Source organism: Engystomops pustulosus, chromosome 1 (assembly GCF_040894005.1).
Source record: "Engystomops pustulosus chromosome 1, aEngPut4.maternal, whole genome shotgun sequence".
NCBI lineage: Eukaryota > Metazoa > Chordata > Amphibia > Anura > Leptodactylidae > Engystomops > Engystomops pustulosus.
Window position 1 is genome coordinate 110,307,304 of NC_092411.1, and position 16,614 is coordinate 110,323,917.

Sequence of the window (16,614 nt, forward strand, 5' to 3'; positions counted from 1 at the left end):
ATTTTGAAAAATATAAAAAAATTGATAAAAAGTGATCAAAAGGTCGTACAGTCCTAAAAATGATATCATTGAAAATATTATCAAATTTCGCAAAAAATGACACCACCCACAGCTCCGTACATCAAAGCATAAAAAAGTTATTAGCGCCAGAAGTTGGCAAAATCAAAAAAATAATTTTTGTACAGGAGGTTTTAATACTTGTAAATGTATGAAAACATTATAAAACCTATACAAATCTGGTATCCCCTTAATTGTACCGACCCAAAGAATAAAGTCGACATGTCATTTGGGGTGCTCAGTGAAAGACGTAATATCCAAGCCCACAAGAAAATGGCGCAAATGCGTTGTTTCACTATTTTCGCTGCATTTGGAATTTTTTTCCCGCTTCCGAGTACATGGCATGGAATATTTAATACCATCACTATGAAGTGCAATTTGTTATGTAGAAAACAAGCCATCACACAGCTCTTTACGTGTAAAAATAAAAAAGTTATAGATTTTTGAAGGTGGGGAGTGAAAAATGGACATGAAAAAACAGGAAAGGGCCTGGTCCTTAAAGGGGTTGTCCGAGTTTAAAAAAAAAAAATATATATGTGGCCGGGAGCGGGGTTACTAAAACAATAAAGCTGTACTTACCTTCCGGTGCCCTCCGGTATCCAGCGCTGCTGTCGCTCCGGTCTGGGGGCCATTTAAACAAACATGGCCGCCGGAGCAGCGCTGGACTCAGCTTCCGGCCGGCCGTGGCCGGGTACGCCTATCCGTCCCTATACACAGCATTGTGTATGGGGGCCGGAAGGTTGTCGTGTCCGGCCGGAAGCTGAATGCAGCGCTGCTCCGGCGGCCATGTTTGTTTACATGGCCCCCGGACCGGAGCGACAGCAGCGCTGGATACGGGAGGGCACCGGGAGGTAAGTACATCTTTATTGTTTTAGTAACCCCGCTCCCGGCCACATATATTTTTTTTTTTAAACTCGGACAACCCCTTTAACCGGTTAAGGAAGTTAAGCATTTAAGATTAAATTTAATTTAAGCAACACAGATTTTCTGAGATATTCCCAATTGATGCACAGTATTAAGGCAATAGAGGCTTGCATTAGGTTAGAATCTCATCACTGTATAGACTACATAAAAACACTACAAAAAACGGCTTTGGTAGCAGGGATATTTCAATTTTTGATAAAGGGAATTTCTGAAGGAATTAAACACAAGTCACAAGAACGATGGGAAAACTTGGAGGAACTGATCTTTGGTGGTGATTGGGGGGGAATCTATAGGAATGTCAAGATATTCTCTATTAATGAAAATCATAGATTGATTCAGGTAAAAATTGTATGCATGCTGTATTACTCACCAACTGTTTTACATAAGGTGAAAATAAAGGGATCTTCTATATGTTTCAAATGTGAGGAAGAAGACTTTATCCACACAATCTGGACATTGTCCCAAAATCAATAGCTTTTGTGTAGAGGTATTCCAGTGGATGAATAGAGTCCAATACCTCAGCTTTGAGGTGGTTTTAGGTGCAGTTTTGTCAATTGAACAGGTAAAAGACATTAACTGACCGCGTGAAGTTGTTCAGTTAATGTCTTTCACCTGTTAAATTGACAAAACCGCACCTAAAACCACCTCAAAACCGATTGCGATCCAGTTTTAATTGCAAAGTGTGACCGCACCCTTTGAGTCAACAAATAGTTTTTTAATAATAAGGCTGTTGACAATAGTTAAGATTCTTATTGTTAGGGAATAGGGGAGTAATAAAACCTCAAAAGTGAATAACTGGTATAAACTTTCACAAACGATCAAACAATATGAGAAAACTCATGCTGATAAGATAGGCGCTAGTAAGAATTGGGTAAAAATTTTGAAAAATGGGTGTAAACTTTCAATTTAGACAATTCCCTGAAAAAAGGTTGTTACAGCAAATTAACCCTGGGTGTAATTAATTGGTGTGTCCTTTTTTATTTTTTCCTCTCTTGTTAATATTGGGGGGAGTGGCCTGAAAAAAATATTGTGTAAATTATTGTTTATTTAATAGTTATATGAGTACATTTATGATGAAAATGCTTTAATATAATTGATTGTTGTATATGTTTAATGTGTGCTCTTGTGAATAAAGACAACAAATATTTAAAACAGAAAAAAAATCGTCGCTAGCATTATTTAAATATATCATAGTCAATGTGAGGGTAAAAAAAGTTATAAATGTGCTGTGTTATAAAGTGGCTATTTGGGGAAGGTAATTATATAAATAACCATGATTTCTTTTTTGGCATTGCTCTACCTACCCCGGTTACTGATCCAAACAGAAAAGATGATCATTTCTGTTTTAATCAACATTCAGCTTTTTAATAGCTGTAGAAGGAAAGGGAACGTATGATCTCAGCGCAAGTAAATATTAGGATAAATATATAGAGGGAGATTTATGAAAAGTGTCCTGAGGTAAAACTGTTCTAGTTGGCCATGGAAAACAATCAGAGCTCAGCTTCAATTTTATAAACAGCTTGCGGAAAATATAAGCTGAGCTCTGCTTGGTTGCTATGGGGAACTAGAACAGTTCTGCTCTCAGACACTTCTGATAAATCTCCTCCATAGTGTGGGAAATGCTTATTCTAATCTTGAAGCATATGACATGAAAACAATCTGATTTAATCTAATAAGAAATCACAGATCTCAATTCTCCTGTTTCTTGTTGGTTTCACTGCTCTCTAGAATTCTGAATGTATAAGAATGTTATATTCGCATTTACATCAATCTGTATTGTAAGTGAATTAAACCTTTTCCTTCACAGCAAATCTTGCCACGACAGACATTACTTTTCTGGTGTGTTGTGTCCCTTTTACTGCTACACTTTATCCACTACCCAGCTGGATATTTGGAGACATAATGTGCAGAGGAGTGAATTATCTACAACAGGTCAGTAATAATCATAAAAGCTATTGATTTTCATATTTCAATTTTGCTACAAAAAAATTAAGCAGAATGAAACCCTGTGCACCAGTTGAATACATTAAGGTTCTCTATCAAAAAGTTTATGTTTTTTTCGGTGATAATTCAAATCAGTCTATCAAAAACAACCACATTATGGAGAAAATATTTTATTAATGTCATTTTTACAGGTGAAAGACACAAGAAAGAGGGCTCTGTTGTGGACATTACATTAACCCCTTTGCGCACCCTAACGTAATTCTACGTCATAGGATGCGGATAGTTACCGCACTTTGACGTAGAGTTGCATCATGGTGAACGCTTGGGCTCAGAAACTGAGCCTTTGCGATCACTGCGGGATCCTGGCAGTGCGAGATAGCCAGGATCCCACAGTAACAGCCAGGATCGCGTCTATAGTGCATTGCAGGGCACGGAGGTGCAGATCATTGCCATGGAAGCCCTGAGATCCAATGAAAGACCCCAGGGCTGCCAGCAGTAAATGCCTGCTAGATTGTGCTGTCCCAATGGCAGCCTATGTAGTATGCGGGAGAAAATGGGTATCAAACTTTGTGGAGTTTTTTGTCATTTCATACTTCGTGACAGTTTAATTTTTGGCCAAAATTAATGTGTTGTCTAAAAATGCACCACCATTTTGTTATAACCCCTGTGAAACATCTAAAGGATTAACAAGCTTCTTACAGTTGATACACATTGAGGGGTGTAGTTCTAAAATGGAATAATTTACAGGTTTTACTGCTATATAGGACCCTCAAAGTCACTTAAAGGTGAGCAGGTGCCTCTAAATAAGGGTTTTGGCAATTTTCATAAAAAAAATTGCACCCAAAATTCCTCCTAACAACCTAACTACACACTTGTAGTAATACCCCGGATATGTTAAAGTGTTACAAATGTATAAACTCCTATAATGACAGTGGCCAAATGTAAAAAATCAGGCCTGGTCCTAAAGTCCTAAAATGGCTTAGACCTAAAAGGATTTAAGGGGAGCTCTGCCGTGGACATTACATTAAAGGGGGGCTCTGCTGTGAATATTTCATTAAAGGGGGCCCTGCTGTGGACATTTCACCCCCAGACGAAGGCTCAGTACAAGCGGAAACGTGCGTCGGGGACGCGGTCATCCCCGGACATTGGAGCTCATTACATCTACACTTTGGTAAGGACTGTTTTTTTACTATAAGTGCCCCCCTTACCATTGGAACATTTAAACCTGTCTACATGATAACTAGTTTCAGTTTACTATCAAACTGATGCGCCATGAGATTACCTTTTTCCCAGTCTTTCCCTCTCTTTAATGATTACTTTCACACATCTCCATATATATGTCCGGGCATGACTGCTTCTTGTCTGTGTTTTACCACTTCAGAACTGCATCTGTTTGTCATTTGTAAAGTATATTATGTGCAATATGTGTATATGTATGAGTAATTATGGTAATAAAGATTGTTATATATTTTAATTATTCTTTCTATGTGTCAGTCTGGCCAAATATCTCCCATCTCTTGAGGGGTAAAATGGGATATTTTTGTACAGTCTGTTGGGGCAGCGGACTGGGTGCTACTTTAATACAGGGCCACACTTTGTTTATTGGACTGGTTTGAGTCCTTCTCCCTGTGTTACTGTTCCTACTAAAGTGGGGCTTTGCTGTGCACATTTCAGTAAAAGCGATCTCATTAATGAGGTATGGCTGCTGATGGACATTTTATTACACATTATTATATAAGCCTTGGCTTAAGTATGAAAATGTATAAAAAGTATAAAAAGTTAAGTATGAAAATGTTTTTCCTCATAGTACAGGGGACATTATAGGTGTGTGTGGGAGGCTATAGAAAAAGCGGTATTATAGTGTCCCCTTTTCTGTAGCCCCCTTCTTAAATAGACAGACAACAGAAAAAGCAGCACTATCAGGAGGGGCTTCAGGGACTAGCTACAGGAAAGGGGGCATTTAGACCAAGGGCTACTGGAAATACCACATTATATGAGTTGATGTTAGATATAAGGGGCTATAAAATAAGATATTTGTGGGGCAAACAATTTTTTTCCAAGGGACCATGGTAAGAGAGTTACACGGGCTGTGGTGGTGTTGTTGGGTAGAGGACATTAGGCCTCGGGCACAATTCCGGTGGGGGGGGGGGGTGTTCAGTTGCAGGGCATACAGAGCCCGAGCCAACCAGGGGTAGCAGTCGACGCTGTTGGGGTGGATGGTTTCATGTAGTTAGGGAATGTGATTGGCTTTCCTAAATAGATGAGTTATTAGGGCACCTTTGAAGTTCATCATTAAATTACTTTTATGAACAGTTCAAGATTAGCGATATTGGGCAGTACTTAAGTCCTAACATCCGAGCACCTGTTGGTTTAAATGCTGGGGGGTCCTATTCATGTGAACAGTCCAGGGCCCATGGGACACATAATCTGTCGCTGGCTAAAACAAGACAGCATTCAATTTGTGCAAATAATCAAAGGTATACCCAAAAGCAAATTTATTATGGCTAGAATAATTTGCAGTTTTGAAGAACAGTACCAAACAAGCAAAAATAAGAAAATGGTTGAGAAATATGTGGCACATTGGTATAAAGAGAAATTAAAATTAATTAACAAGTTAACAAGCAAAATAAACCAGCGACAGTCACATAAAATACACTAAATATTATGGAAATTTGATTTAAAAAAATGCTGAAACTCTGCCACAAGTAAAAATATGGCCATGTATTTCAGAATCAACCAAAATTTTCGCATTGTAGGTGTAGATCACTTGCTACTGAACTAGATTAGATTAGTGACATTAGATCAGTGAAAGGAAGCAAAATAAACAACATTTTTTAAAACTTCGAAATAATGGCAGAAATTGGATTGCCCGAACTGTTGGTCTGTTATTAAAGGCGACAGTAAAAAAAAGAAAAAGTATAGTGAAACAACTTACATGAATGTAGGCATAAGTTATGACTTATGGTGGTGCTTTTCAGAATCAATTGAGGGGAACAATGAAAGACTAGTGTTGACTGGACCCAAGCTGCAAATAAGGGGTTTGCCCCAACAATACTGCCATTAATGCCCGTTATTGGTGCTGGCACCAATTGTGGATGTTAACTCTTTCAATGTCGGGTCTGGATAGATTTTTTTTTTAGATTCAGGTTCAGAACAGCCTCAATGTCAGGGGGCACCGAGCCACCACACTTAAGAATGGAAGATGTACACCGTTATTGCAAAGCTTTGCAACTAATAGTTGCAAAGCATGGCACTCCAATAGTAGCCATTGCTCTCATAGAATTGAAAGGAGATGCAATTTCATTCCAAAATGTTTTTTTCAACATTTTGGCCTCAAACAAGAAAGATTGTTTTTGAAAGTGGGTCCTATTTTCCCGTTGAGTAGATTTACACACATATGTAACTTTATAAAAAGTTTTACAAATTAATATTCTGTAAAGTATTAGACCTAAATCTCACTTTCAACAAGCTTGAAAAAAATCAGTATTCGAGAGTGCATACAAGCAATAACATAATGACCCATTTCTGAATAAGTGAGTTGAGACCTAGCGGATATGACTGGCTTCTCCCCTCTGCATAAAGTAGATTAGGAGTGAGGGAGTCTGTGCTTTGTTATGCTTTATCATGTGATGTTTGATAAATTTGTTGAAAACTATGGCAATGAAGACTCAAAACTAGCTTTAAAAATTATCTATTTCCACAATTGTCTTTTTACCAACAAATTCTGTCTCTATCTGTTTTTTGAAGGTTACAGCCCAGGCAACCTGTATAACCCTTACAGCAATGAGTGTTGACCGCTGCTATGTGACTGTATATCCACTACAGTCCTTGCGTCATCGCACACCTCGCTTGGCTACGGCTGTGAGTCTAGGCATTTGGATAGGTAACAATCACTTTTATTATTTATAATTACTCATAATAGAGCTCCTCAATAGAAAGCATTACATGTTGCATCTGACTTAGGAAAACATTTAATTATACTATTAAATAGCTGTAAAAAGGCCTCTCTCACCACTTCAGTTGTAGCCAGAACCCTCTTACTCATCGTGGCCCTTCCTAAGCTAGTAAGTTACTAGAATTTGCCAGACAGGTTGAAAAATTAATTTTACTATATTGCAGAGAAATCAATAGCATCAGGATCTTTCATATGCCATCACCAAAAGAGTGATGCTGTAGGAAGCCATGTGAGTGCTGCAAGGTAAATGATATATTTCATAATTTATTGGGGGAATAACATCCCGAATATCTACAAAAACCCTGATTCCCTTACTGCTTTGAATCAGCTTTCCCTTTCATACTCACATGGACTGCAAAGAGATAAGAAGAAGCTGTTGAACTTAACTCTTTACAGATAATCCGTGGATAGTTTAATATTTTCACAGAACTGAAAGAAAAAGAGTATGCAGTGTAAGGACTAAAGGAAAATGAAGGAGCAGAGAGATGAGGAAGATAAACTTTTTTCCTAAATAAAGTATATTAGACATATAATATTATCTCCTGGACTGTTTTTGAAATAAAAATGAAAAAAAAAACACTTCCAAGGCTTAGTTATGCTTTAAGGGATTTTGTCAGTAGAAAATCAGCTTCCCATGAATTGACTTCTTAGTGAGATATGGGTGGGCTTATTGCAGAGTGATAAGTGATCACTTCCCAGTGTTAGTTGCTGATGTCATTTTAAGACCACGAGGGGGAAATCTGCATTAAAACCTAAGTCTTATCTTCTTTTTATGTCTCCGGCCTATAAAAACATGTATGGGATGTAAAGAATATTTCTTCTTTGCATTTCTACATGGTAATACATATTTATAGAGTATCATTAGATGCCACGCAGTAGTAACCTTGCATTCAGTAATTACCGTAGCTTTTTCTTTGGTCTAACATTGACTTGTTATTTACAGGTTCCTTTGTGTTATCGATTCCTTGTGCAATGTACCAGAAACTGAGCACTGGGTACTGGTACGGACCACAGACCTACTGCATAGAAGCGTTTCCATCTTCTGCACATCAAAAAGCCTTCATCTTATATACATTTCTTGCAGTATATCTTTTACCACTGTTGACTATTATTATATGCTATGCTTTCATGCTGAAAAGTATGGGAAGACCTGTTGTGGAACCCACTGACAACAACTATCAGGTAACGCAAGGAAGTATGCAAAAACATCATTATATATCATATACTTATTGTACCTTTTTGCCTGAGAGCCATGAACACTACATATTTTAAATTTGAATTCTATAAGAGCAATAAAATATGCATATGCCCCCAGTAGAGAGGTAGCCACAGCATATGCTCCCAGCTAAGAGGTAGCCACAGCTCATTCCCCCCAGTAGAGAGGTAGCCACAGCAAAAAATAATACTTACCTACCTGCAGCTGGCTCCATGTTGTTTGCACGCTCTGTATGACCCGGGCGCTGCCGCCACCATCGTTGCTTAGGTGACAACACCTGGGCGCCACTCCTCTCTCTGAGCCGGGCACAGTCGCCTAAGCAACAATGACAGCTATGGCACCTGGGTCTCACAAAGGATGCAGGCAGCGATAAAAGTGATATGCATGTTGCGTGTGTATTAGCACAGCACCGATCGCTATCTATTAAAGAAGCCTTCAAAACAGCCACATCTGGCTCACAAACCATAGGTTCCCGACACCCGGGTGTGAAAGCATAGGTTAAATTGAATAAATACCAATCAGATAACCCTATTCCTGTATAGATCCTAACACCAAGACAACAATAGCAATACCAATAGAGGCATATAGGACAACAATCTATCCCAAACACAGACAAAAGACCATTTGTTGGGAATGAAATAACAACAATCTTTATTATAGACTATTTACAGCAATCAAGACACATAATGTTAAAAACGTATAAAGCGTCGGAAGAAGCGACGGCGAAACGTGCGTCGGGGTGCTGTGGTGGTGGTCAAGCCTCTCTCCTGTATTTTTTCATCATGTCACGCCCGGGTGGGTAATATGAATTTGGAAATAATTTGGCTTATGTGTTGGGCCATTGTAGTGGAGATGTACTTACATTGATTGACTTTTGGACCGCCACCACACTCTTTTGTGTCTTGTGGAATATTTTATACGTTTTTAACATTATGTGTCTTGATTGCTGTAAATAGTCTATAATAAAGATTGTTGTTATTTCATTCCCAACAAATGGTCTTTTGTCTGTGTTTGGGATAGATTGTTGTCCTATATGCCTCTATTGGTATTGCTATAGGTTAAATTGAGTCCTGTCTCTGGTCCTTATGGACTGGTGGTTTAGTGTCCCAAATCACCCTTTACCAAGTTACCTAGAGATAGGTATGATTAGACGCATCAAACCCATCTCTTGTGCTCCCTGCGTCTATGCAGTACTTCAGTGAAGCCAGAGCTATGTATTGAAGCTGCTGTGTAGCACAATGGCTTCGCTATTCAACAGCTAAGGCGCTGGGAGCACCAGAACGAGGTGGGTATAATAATTTTTTATTTTAATAGTGGGCACATTGGGACTTGGTGAAGGGCGATCCATAAGGACATATTGGTTTATGGACCAATGGTCTAAGGCCCAAAGTTGATTAGTGCAGTGGTTCAGAGAAGCAACCTGGGTTGCATGTGCTGGACTTCAAGCACATGTGTAGCTGAGCCAGTGTCTACTTGGCTGGACATACAGCATACACTCACCGGCCACTTCCTCAATTCTTCGTGGCATAGATTCAACAAGGTGCTGGAAGCATTCCTCAGAGATTTTGGTCCATATTGACATGATGGCATCACACAGTTGCCGCAGATTTGTCGGCTGCACATCCATGATGCGAATCTCCCGTTCCACCACATCCCAAAGATGCTCTATTGGATTGAGATCTGGTGACTGTGGAGGCCATTTGAGTACAGTGAACTCATTGTCATGTTCAAGAAACCAGTCTGAGATGATTCCAGCTTTATGACATGGCGCATTATCCTGTTGAAAGTAGCCATCAGATGTTGGGTACATTGTGGTCATAAAGGGATGGACATGGTCAGCAACAATGCTCAGGTAGGCTGTGGCGTTGCAACGATGCTCAATTGGTACCAAGGGGCCCAAAGAATGCCAAGAAAATATTCCCCAGACCATGACACCACCACCACCAGCCTGAACCGTTGATACAAGGCAGGATGGATCCATGCTTTCATGTTGTTGACGCCAAATTCTGACCCTACCATCCGAATGTCGCAGCAGAAATTGAGACTCATCAGACCAGGCAACGTTTTCCCAATCTTCTACTGTCCAATTTCGATGAGCTTGTGCAAATTGTAGCCTCAGTTTCCTGTTCTTAGCTGAAAGGAGTGGCACCCGGTGTGGTCTTCTGCTGCTGTAGCCCATCTGCCTCAAAGTTCGACGTACTGTGCGTTCAGAGATGCTCTTCTGCCTACCTTGGTTGTAACGGGTGGCGATTTGAGTCAATGTTGCCTTTCTATCAGCTCGAACCAGTCTGCCCATTCTCCTCTGACCTCTGGCATTAACAAAACAAGGCATTTCCGCCCACAGAAATGCCGCTCACTGGATGTTTTTTCTTTTTCGGACCATTCTCTGTAAACCCTAGAGATGGTTGTGCGTGAAAATCCCATTAGATCAGCAGTTTCTGAAATACTCAGACCAGTCCTTCTGGCACCAACAACCATGCCACGTTCAAAGGCACTCAAATCACCTTTCTTCCCCATACTGATGCTCGGTTTGAACTGCAGGAGATTGTCTTGACCATGTCCACATGCCTAAATGCACTGAGTTGCCGCCATGTGATTGGCTGAGTAGAAATTAAGTGTTAACGAGCAGTTGGACAGGTGTACCTAATACAGTGGCCGTTGAGTGTATGCAGAGTTAACTCCAAAGATGGATCTGATGGACTAGGAGAGGCAAGGTGCCATAGCAGTCTTCTGAATTGGGCCCCCCACCTCCTTATACACTTATGCGCACACATTAATGCACTGATACATACATATACATATACATTTATACACGTACTGTTCTAGTAGCTCCTGACCACAGTTCGACAGTAATTCGTGATTTGAGATTCCTAGTCGCCAGTCTGCTGTTCCATCCCTCTCTGAGCTGCAAATTCATACTGTATACTATGGAGGATCTGCAGTGTTACATACATAATATGCTGCACAATGTGCAGCATAATTTGTATATAATGGTGCACATCCTTCATTCTTAAGTGTAGAAATCAGATGCCCCTGACATTGCGGGCACCATAGCAGCTGCTATGGCTGCTGCCTCTGTAGTTACACCCCTACATGTCTGTTTTTTTAAAGTTTGTGAAGTTTTTAGCTAGTGGTACACTGGGTATATTCATTATTGGTTTGAATCTGCAGTATGTCAAGTACAACTGTGTGGTTTTAACCTTTTGATTGCAAAATCTCAACTCTGGTTGCAAATGAATTGTGATTCAAGCTGCAGCACAAACTGCAGTATACTTCCACCAGGGCCTGACCTAATGACTTTGGGGCAGCTGGATTCCCCTGTATAAATGTATATATCAGTGCATTAATGTGTGTGCATAAGTGTATAAGGAGGTGGAGGCCCAATTCAGACCTGAGTGGATGGCTTTAGTGCGGCCTAGTGCTAGACTTGTCACAGTCACTTGGTCCAAGTGGGACAGCCCTCATTTATGTCGGGCAGGGCCAGCGAAAGGATTGCAAGAAGAGGCAGAGATGGAAAGTTTTCCCTGGTTTAGGTGTGTGTTAGGGATTCCCAGGTACATGGTAGAGGGTAGACCCATGATGTTAACAGCAGCTGAGGTCCACATGTGGAGACAAGATGTATAACATCAACTAACAGTTCCTTTATTCCATAACTTCAATGCAGCAATGATAACAGGTTGAGGTATTGGTGCTATCTGCAAAAGTCCAATGAAGAAGCTGGCTGGATGCAGTCTGGTAGAAGAAGCTCACAGCCTGGATTCAGGAACTGGAGAAGGTAGAATCTGCTTTGCCAGCAATCTTAGGGCAGTCTCTATATAGTAGTGTCCTGCAGCAGGCCTTATAGAGAGGAATTACCCTCACGTGAGACAGCAGCAGGCTGCTGTTCCTCAGCACTCACAGAAGACTCTGGAACTCTCTTCTCTCAGGACTCTGACAGAATTCTCTGAAACTCCAACCAGAGGGGATATATATCATCTCCCACAATGTTGGGTAATTCCAAGCATCAGGAACCTCAGGGTAGAACCGGATTGATAAAACAACACTTATCAAGTAAATAAGTAAACACTTCCCAGGCAGAAAATATACAGCTGCATTACCAGTTATGGTCAGTAGATGGCGGCAATACCAAGGAATTAATATATAATTAAAGGGAATGAATATATAATTAAAGGAAACTTCATATAGAACCACTTAAACTATAGGATCTAGTCAGATGTACTTTACCTACATCTCTAAGGATACCTGAAGTATAAAGATTTGTAAGGGACCCGTCTGGCGGGCCATTACAAAACCAGCAATTTTCAGGAAACTCTGGGTTCCTATTTGTGGGTTAAGGAGGAATTTTCTTTACAAGCTCTGTCACTAGTTAAAAGTTGATTGTATGTGTAGTTAAGTTGTGGGATCCCCTATTCTGCATGGTGGATCCTACAACAAAGAATCTACCTGTGATGAGATATGGGGAAAAAAAATCAAAAATAAGGGAACAAAATAAACACAATCATACAACAAATATATACAATTATGTAATTCCATAATATGAAAGATTATGCATTCTGCTGTATTCAAATTTATGAGGAGTAGCCATGACAATAGAAATATCACAGTGTGGACAGTGAATTTACTGAAGTGCTGGTGAATTGTGCCCGTCTAGCCCTGGAGACAACGATCCCGGACCTAATCCCTTACAGTTTATACATCCCATATTCAGTGTTAGCCAAGGTCCTACTCTATACTGCTTTCCTGAAGGTCCTTTCACATACGGACAATATATGTTCCATAGAGCTAAAGAAGCTCCATATCCAGGTAAGAGAAGTGATAATAATAATAATCTTTATTTATATAGCACCATTAAAATTCCCATAGCCCTTTTCAAATCATAGGGGACAAATATAAATATAATAATACATTACAGAGTGCAAACAGTCATATGGAACAATAGGAGTGAGGGCCCTGCTCACAAGAGCTTGTGAGTTAGTGGAGATCATGGGGAGGATTTACATGGTTGCTGTGTGGGGGTTGGGTAAAGAATTTTGAGTTGTGGGGTGTAGGGATAAGTTTGGGGTGTTATAAGTAAGGTGAGGGCAGCAATGTTTTCAAGGGATTTTGAGTGGTCACAGTGTACTACCCATACAAAACTAAAAAATACTATTTGTGTAATATGCTTGATCATAACATTTTATATTCGTTGGGTTGTGCAGTACCATTACATATACCGTACATGTAATATTCCTGATTGTACCTGTATATATGTGTAATATTCATGTTCATATCTTAATCATGACTGACTGTACCATTATATATAGTTATGTACAAGCATAAACTGGCTGATTTTACACTATAACCGACCATTTCTGAGGCACCCAGGTCTGTAATCATAAGATAACTATAATAAGGAAATCTAGATTACATTTCATATGTGTTCCCTTTTTATTCCACTGTGTGCGGAGATTACAAAAAAACTGCATTTCTTGTATTTAGCTTTTTTACAGCATTTAAATTGTTGCAAAGATTATTTTTATATATGGTCATTGTAACTGTGATACTAGTAAATAATTTATTATTTATAAAAAGCTTCAAATGTAACATCAAAAATGTAAATGCAATGAGAACCCTCAAGAGCAGTTGACCCTGTTGATTGGTTTTGAAACACTTTCGCTATTATAATGAGCTAAATGCCTATGTGGAGTACCTGGGAATGTCTGGCACCTGTCATCCAGATACACAGATACTAAGGGCTTGTTTTAACACACAGATAAAATCCCTAAACCTGGTTCTTCAAGCACATAATACTATGTCCTACAAACTCTAAATCATAGTTGTGATTTGTAGAATTGTTAATTCTACAGTATCTGCAGCAGAGTCAACAGTAACACTTCTGATTGCTTTTTAGCGCAAGACAACAGAAGAAATGTTCTGGACTTTTAAATTAAACTCTTTGATGCCACATGAACTGAATGAAACTAGAGACAACATTTGATTACTATCTATAAATAGCCTAGCAATCATTTTGCCCATGAGCCTTCTGACAACAGTATTCACATCACCATTTGATTTAAGTTATTTTCTTCCGTTAAATAATAGAAAATATAATAAATCGGTTGAAAATGTCATAAGATTTTTTAATGTCTTCCTTTGTCACCGATTATCACATATCTTTGACCAGCAGAATGCTGATATTTTTTCCTTTAAAAATAGCAGAACCATGACAACATGTTGTATGCCGATACATTTTTTTAATTTATCAAAAGAACATCTGTAAACACAAGATAAGGAATAATTCTAGAAAATAGCTGAAATAAACTAAAAGTCTGTAAACTAAAAGTGTCCATTATTTAAAGGAAACCTACCATCATGGATCTATCATATAATAAGGTAGATCTGATTGCAGGTTCCTTTACTAGGAAGAAGCCCTATACGTTTTATTTCAAAATCTTGATTGGCCAATATCTTGATAAAAGGTTTATCTTGTACATATGAAAATTATCTTTGCAGCCCTCTACCCTGTTTTCAGCTCGCAGCTGATGCCAAAGCCGTCCGCAAAGCTGATGGGTCTGCACGCTCAAAGCTGCGAGGTCTCGGCTCCAAAGCCGGGGCTACTGTGCATGTGCAGACTCATCGGCCTCCTTTAACTGATTCTTTTTACATTTTTTGCTTAATATTTTATTAATCACTGTTTATTTAAATGTTTGCATTTTTATATACCTAAATATTTGTTAACAACGAGATCACAGTACAATTTACATTCCTTGGCATCAAGTGGTTTTAGCAGATGTATTTCTCAATGATTGAGTTATGCTAAATACCTCAAATGGATTGATTTTATAAATACTACAGTTTTCTGTTGGAGTTAACTGTATTCAGCATATCTATACATGAAACCAATTATCCTAAAAGGGGAAAATAACTTTCAGGAAAAGAAAGCCAAACTAGAAAATTGTACCAATGTAGAAAATTTTATTGCATACAATACATTAAAAATGGTTTAAAAGCATCAGGGTGACAGCAGAGGAGGAAAACAGGGCATCACCGGACAGGATATGGAGGATAGTGGATACATAAATGGAGGGGTATAGACTGAACTTGAGTATGGGCAGTCCGTATAATAATGTCACATACAAGGTAAGGTACAAGTGTCCAATCAACCAAATTGCCAACACAAAGCTACAAAATTATGCAGGTCTTACCCTAGTGATGAAAGTCACACTCCAATGTCCGGTATTCAGCATATCTATAAGAAATGTTTAAAGAATACATTGAATGAATATTTACTTTTTTCTTTTGGAAAACATGCCTTTCATTTAACACTGCCTATGGACAATAGTGTAGCTGGTTTTTAATCAAATACCTAATAATAAAGCTCATTGCTCTTCTGCTTCTCATTAACGTTCAAGTCCTTTCACTATCTTTCCTCTCCATTAGGTGCAGCTCTTGGCTGAGAGATCTGAGGCAGTGCGAGCAAAGATATCGAAGATGGTTGTGGTTATAGTTCTACTTTTCACCATCTGTTGGGGACCTATCCAGCTATTTATTTTGTTTCAAGCCTTTGATTCAAACTTTCAAAAAAGCTATGAAAACTACAAGCTGAAAATATTTGCCCATTGTATGTGTTATTCCAACTCCTCTGTCAATCCTATTGTGTATGCTTTCATGGGGGCTAACTTCAGAAAGTCTTTCAAGAAAGCATTTCCTTTCATATTCAAGCCAAAGGTCGAGTGCATTACTGTAGCAGCGAGGAACACGGAAATGCACTTTGTGTCCTCAGGAACCTGAACAGAATACGTCATAACCACTTCTTGAAAATTGCAATAAGCAAGTTTATTGTAGGAGCCAAGCATTAATGTTTTTTTTTTTGTTATTTATTCTGTCATGTTTCCCTACGATGTAAATACTTTCTTTGCATTGTGAGTGTTTTGTTTATGTTCTGTGAATGCTTGATAATTTTGTAGTAAAATATGTTACGCTTAAGGCACAAAGATGAAGACAAGTGGAGAGTGATATAGGTATAGTTTAAATCTTTAAACTGCATTTAAGCTCTCAAGTATTCACAATAATATTATTACTTACAAGCATATCATTACCTATTTGTGCATTATTGCAAATGTGTGTATTGTACCTCTTTGAATGTATGCAATATGTCTTTTTAAATGTATTAAAATAGTTAAAGATCTACTCAGGAAAAAAATATGGTATATGTTTTTTTTTCCAGTGAAGTTTTGAATTGTTAATATTTTGTTTAATTTATATATTCAGTCTAAAGTATCCCAGAAAACACCTTTTATACTGCAAAATCTACAATCATATTCAGAACAGAAAATATGTTGACATGCCAAATATATAAAACCTATACCCGTTCTAGCATTCCATTGTGTACATTTCAACTTAAAAAGTGGCCTGCACTTTCCATTGCATTAATACATGAGATGGAACGACCATTTTAAGGGAGCTACCAAGGGTCTAGAAATCTGGAAAGCACCAAACACCAACTAGCTGCTTTCTTTTATTTTGCAACTTTATTATC

The 16,614-nt window shown here is 38.7% G+C and overlaps 1 protein-coding gene across 1 annotated transcript in view; it reads left to right on the forward strand.

Annotated features, from left to right (window-relative positions):
• Positions 1-16,181, forward strand: part of LOC140082253 (G-protein coupled receptor 54-like) — a 40,563-nt gene extending 24,382 nt beyond the window's left edge. The window contains exons 2-5 of the mRNA XM_072126309.1: positions 2,789-2,913; positions 6,673-6,808; positions 7,824-8,062; positions 15,516-16,181. Coding sequence (XP_071982410.1) covers positions 2,789-2,913; positions 6,673-6,808; positions 7,824-8,062; positions 15,516-15,866 — 851 coding nt within the window. The 3' untranslated portion in view covers positions 15,867-16,181. The remainder of the gene's footprint in view (positions 1-2,788; positions 2,914-6,672; positions 6,809-7,823; positions 8,063-15,515) is intronic.
• The last annotated feature ends 433 nt before the right edge of the window (positions 16,182-16,614 follow it).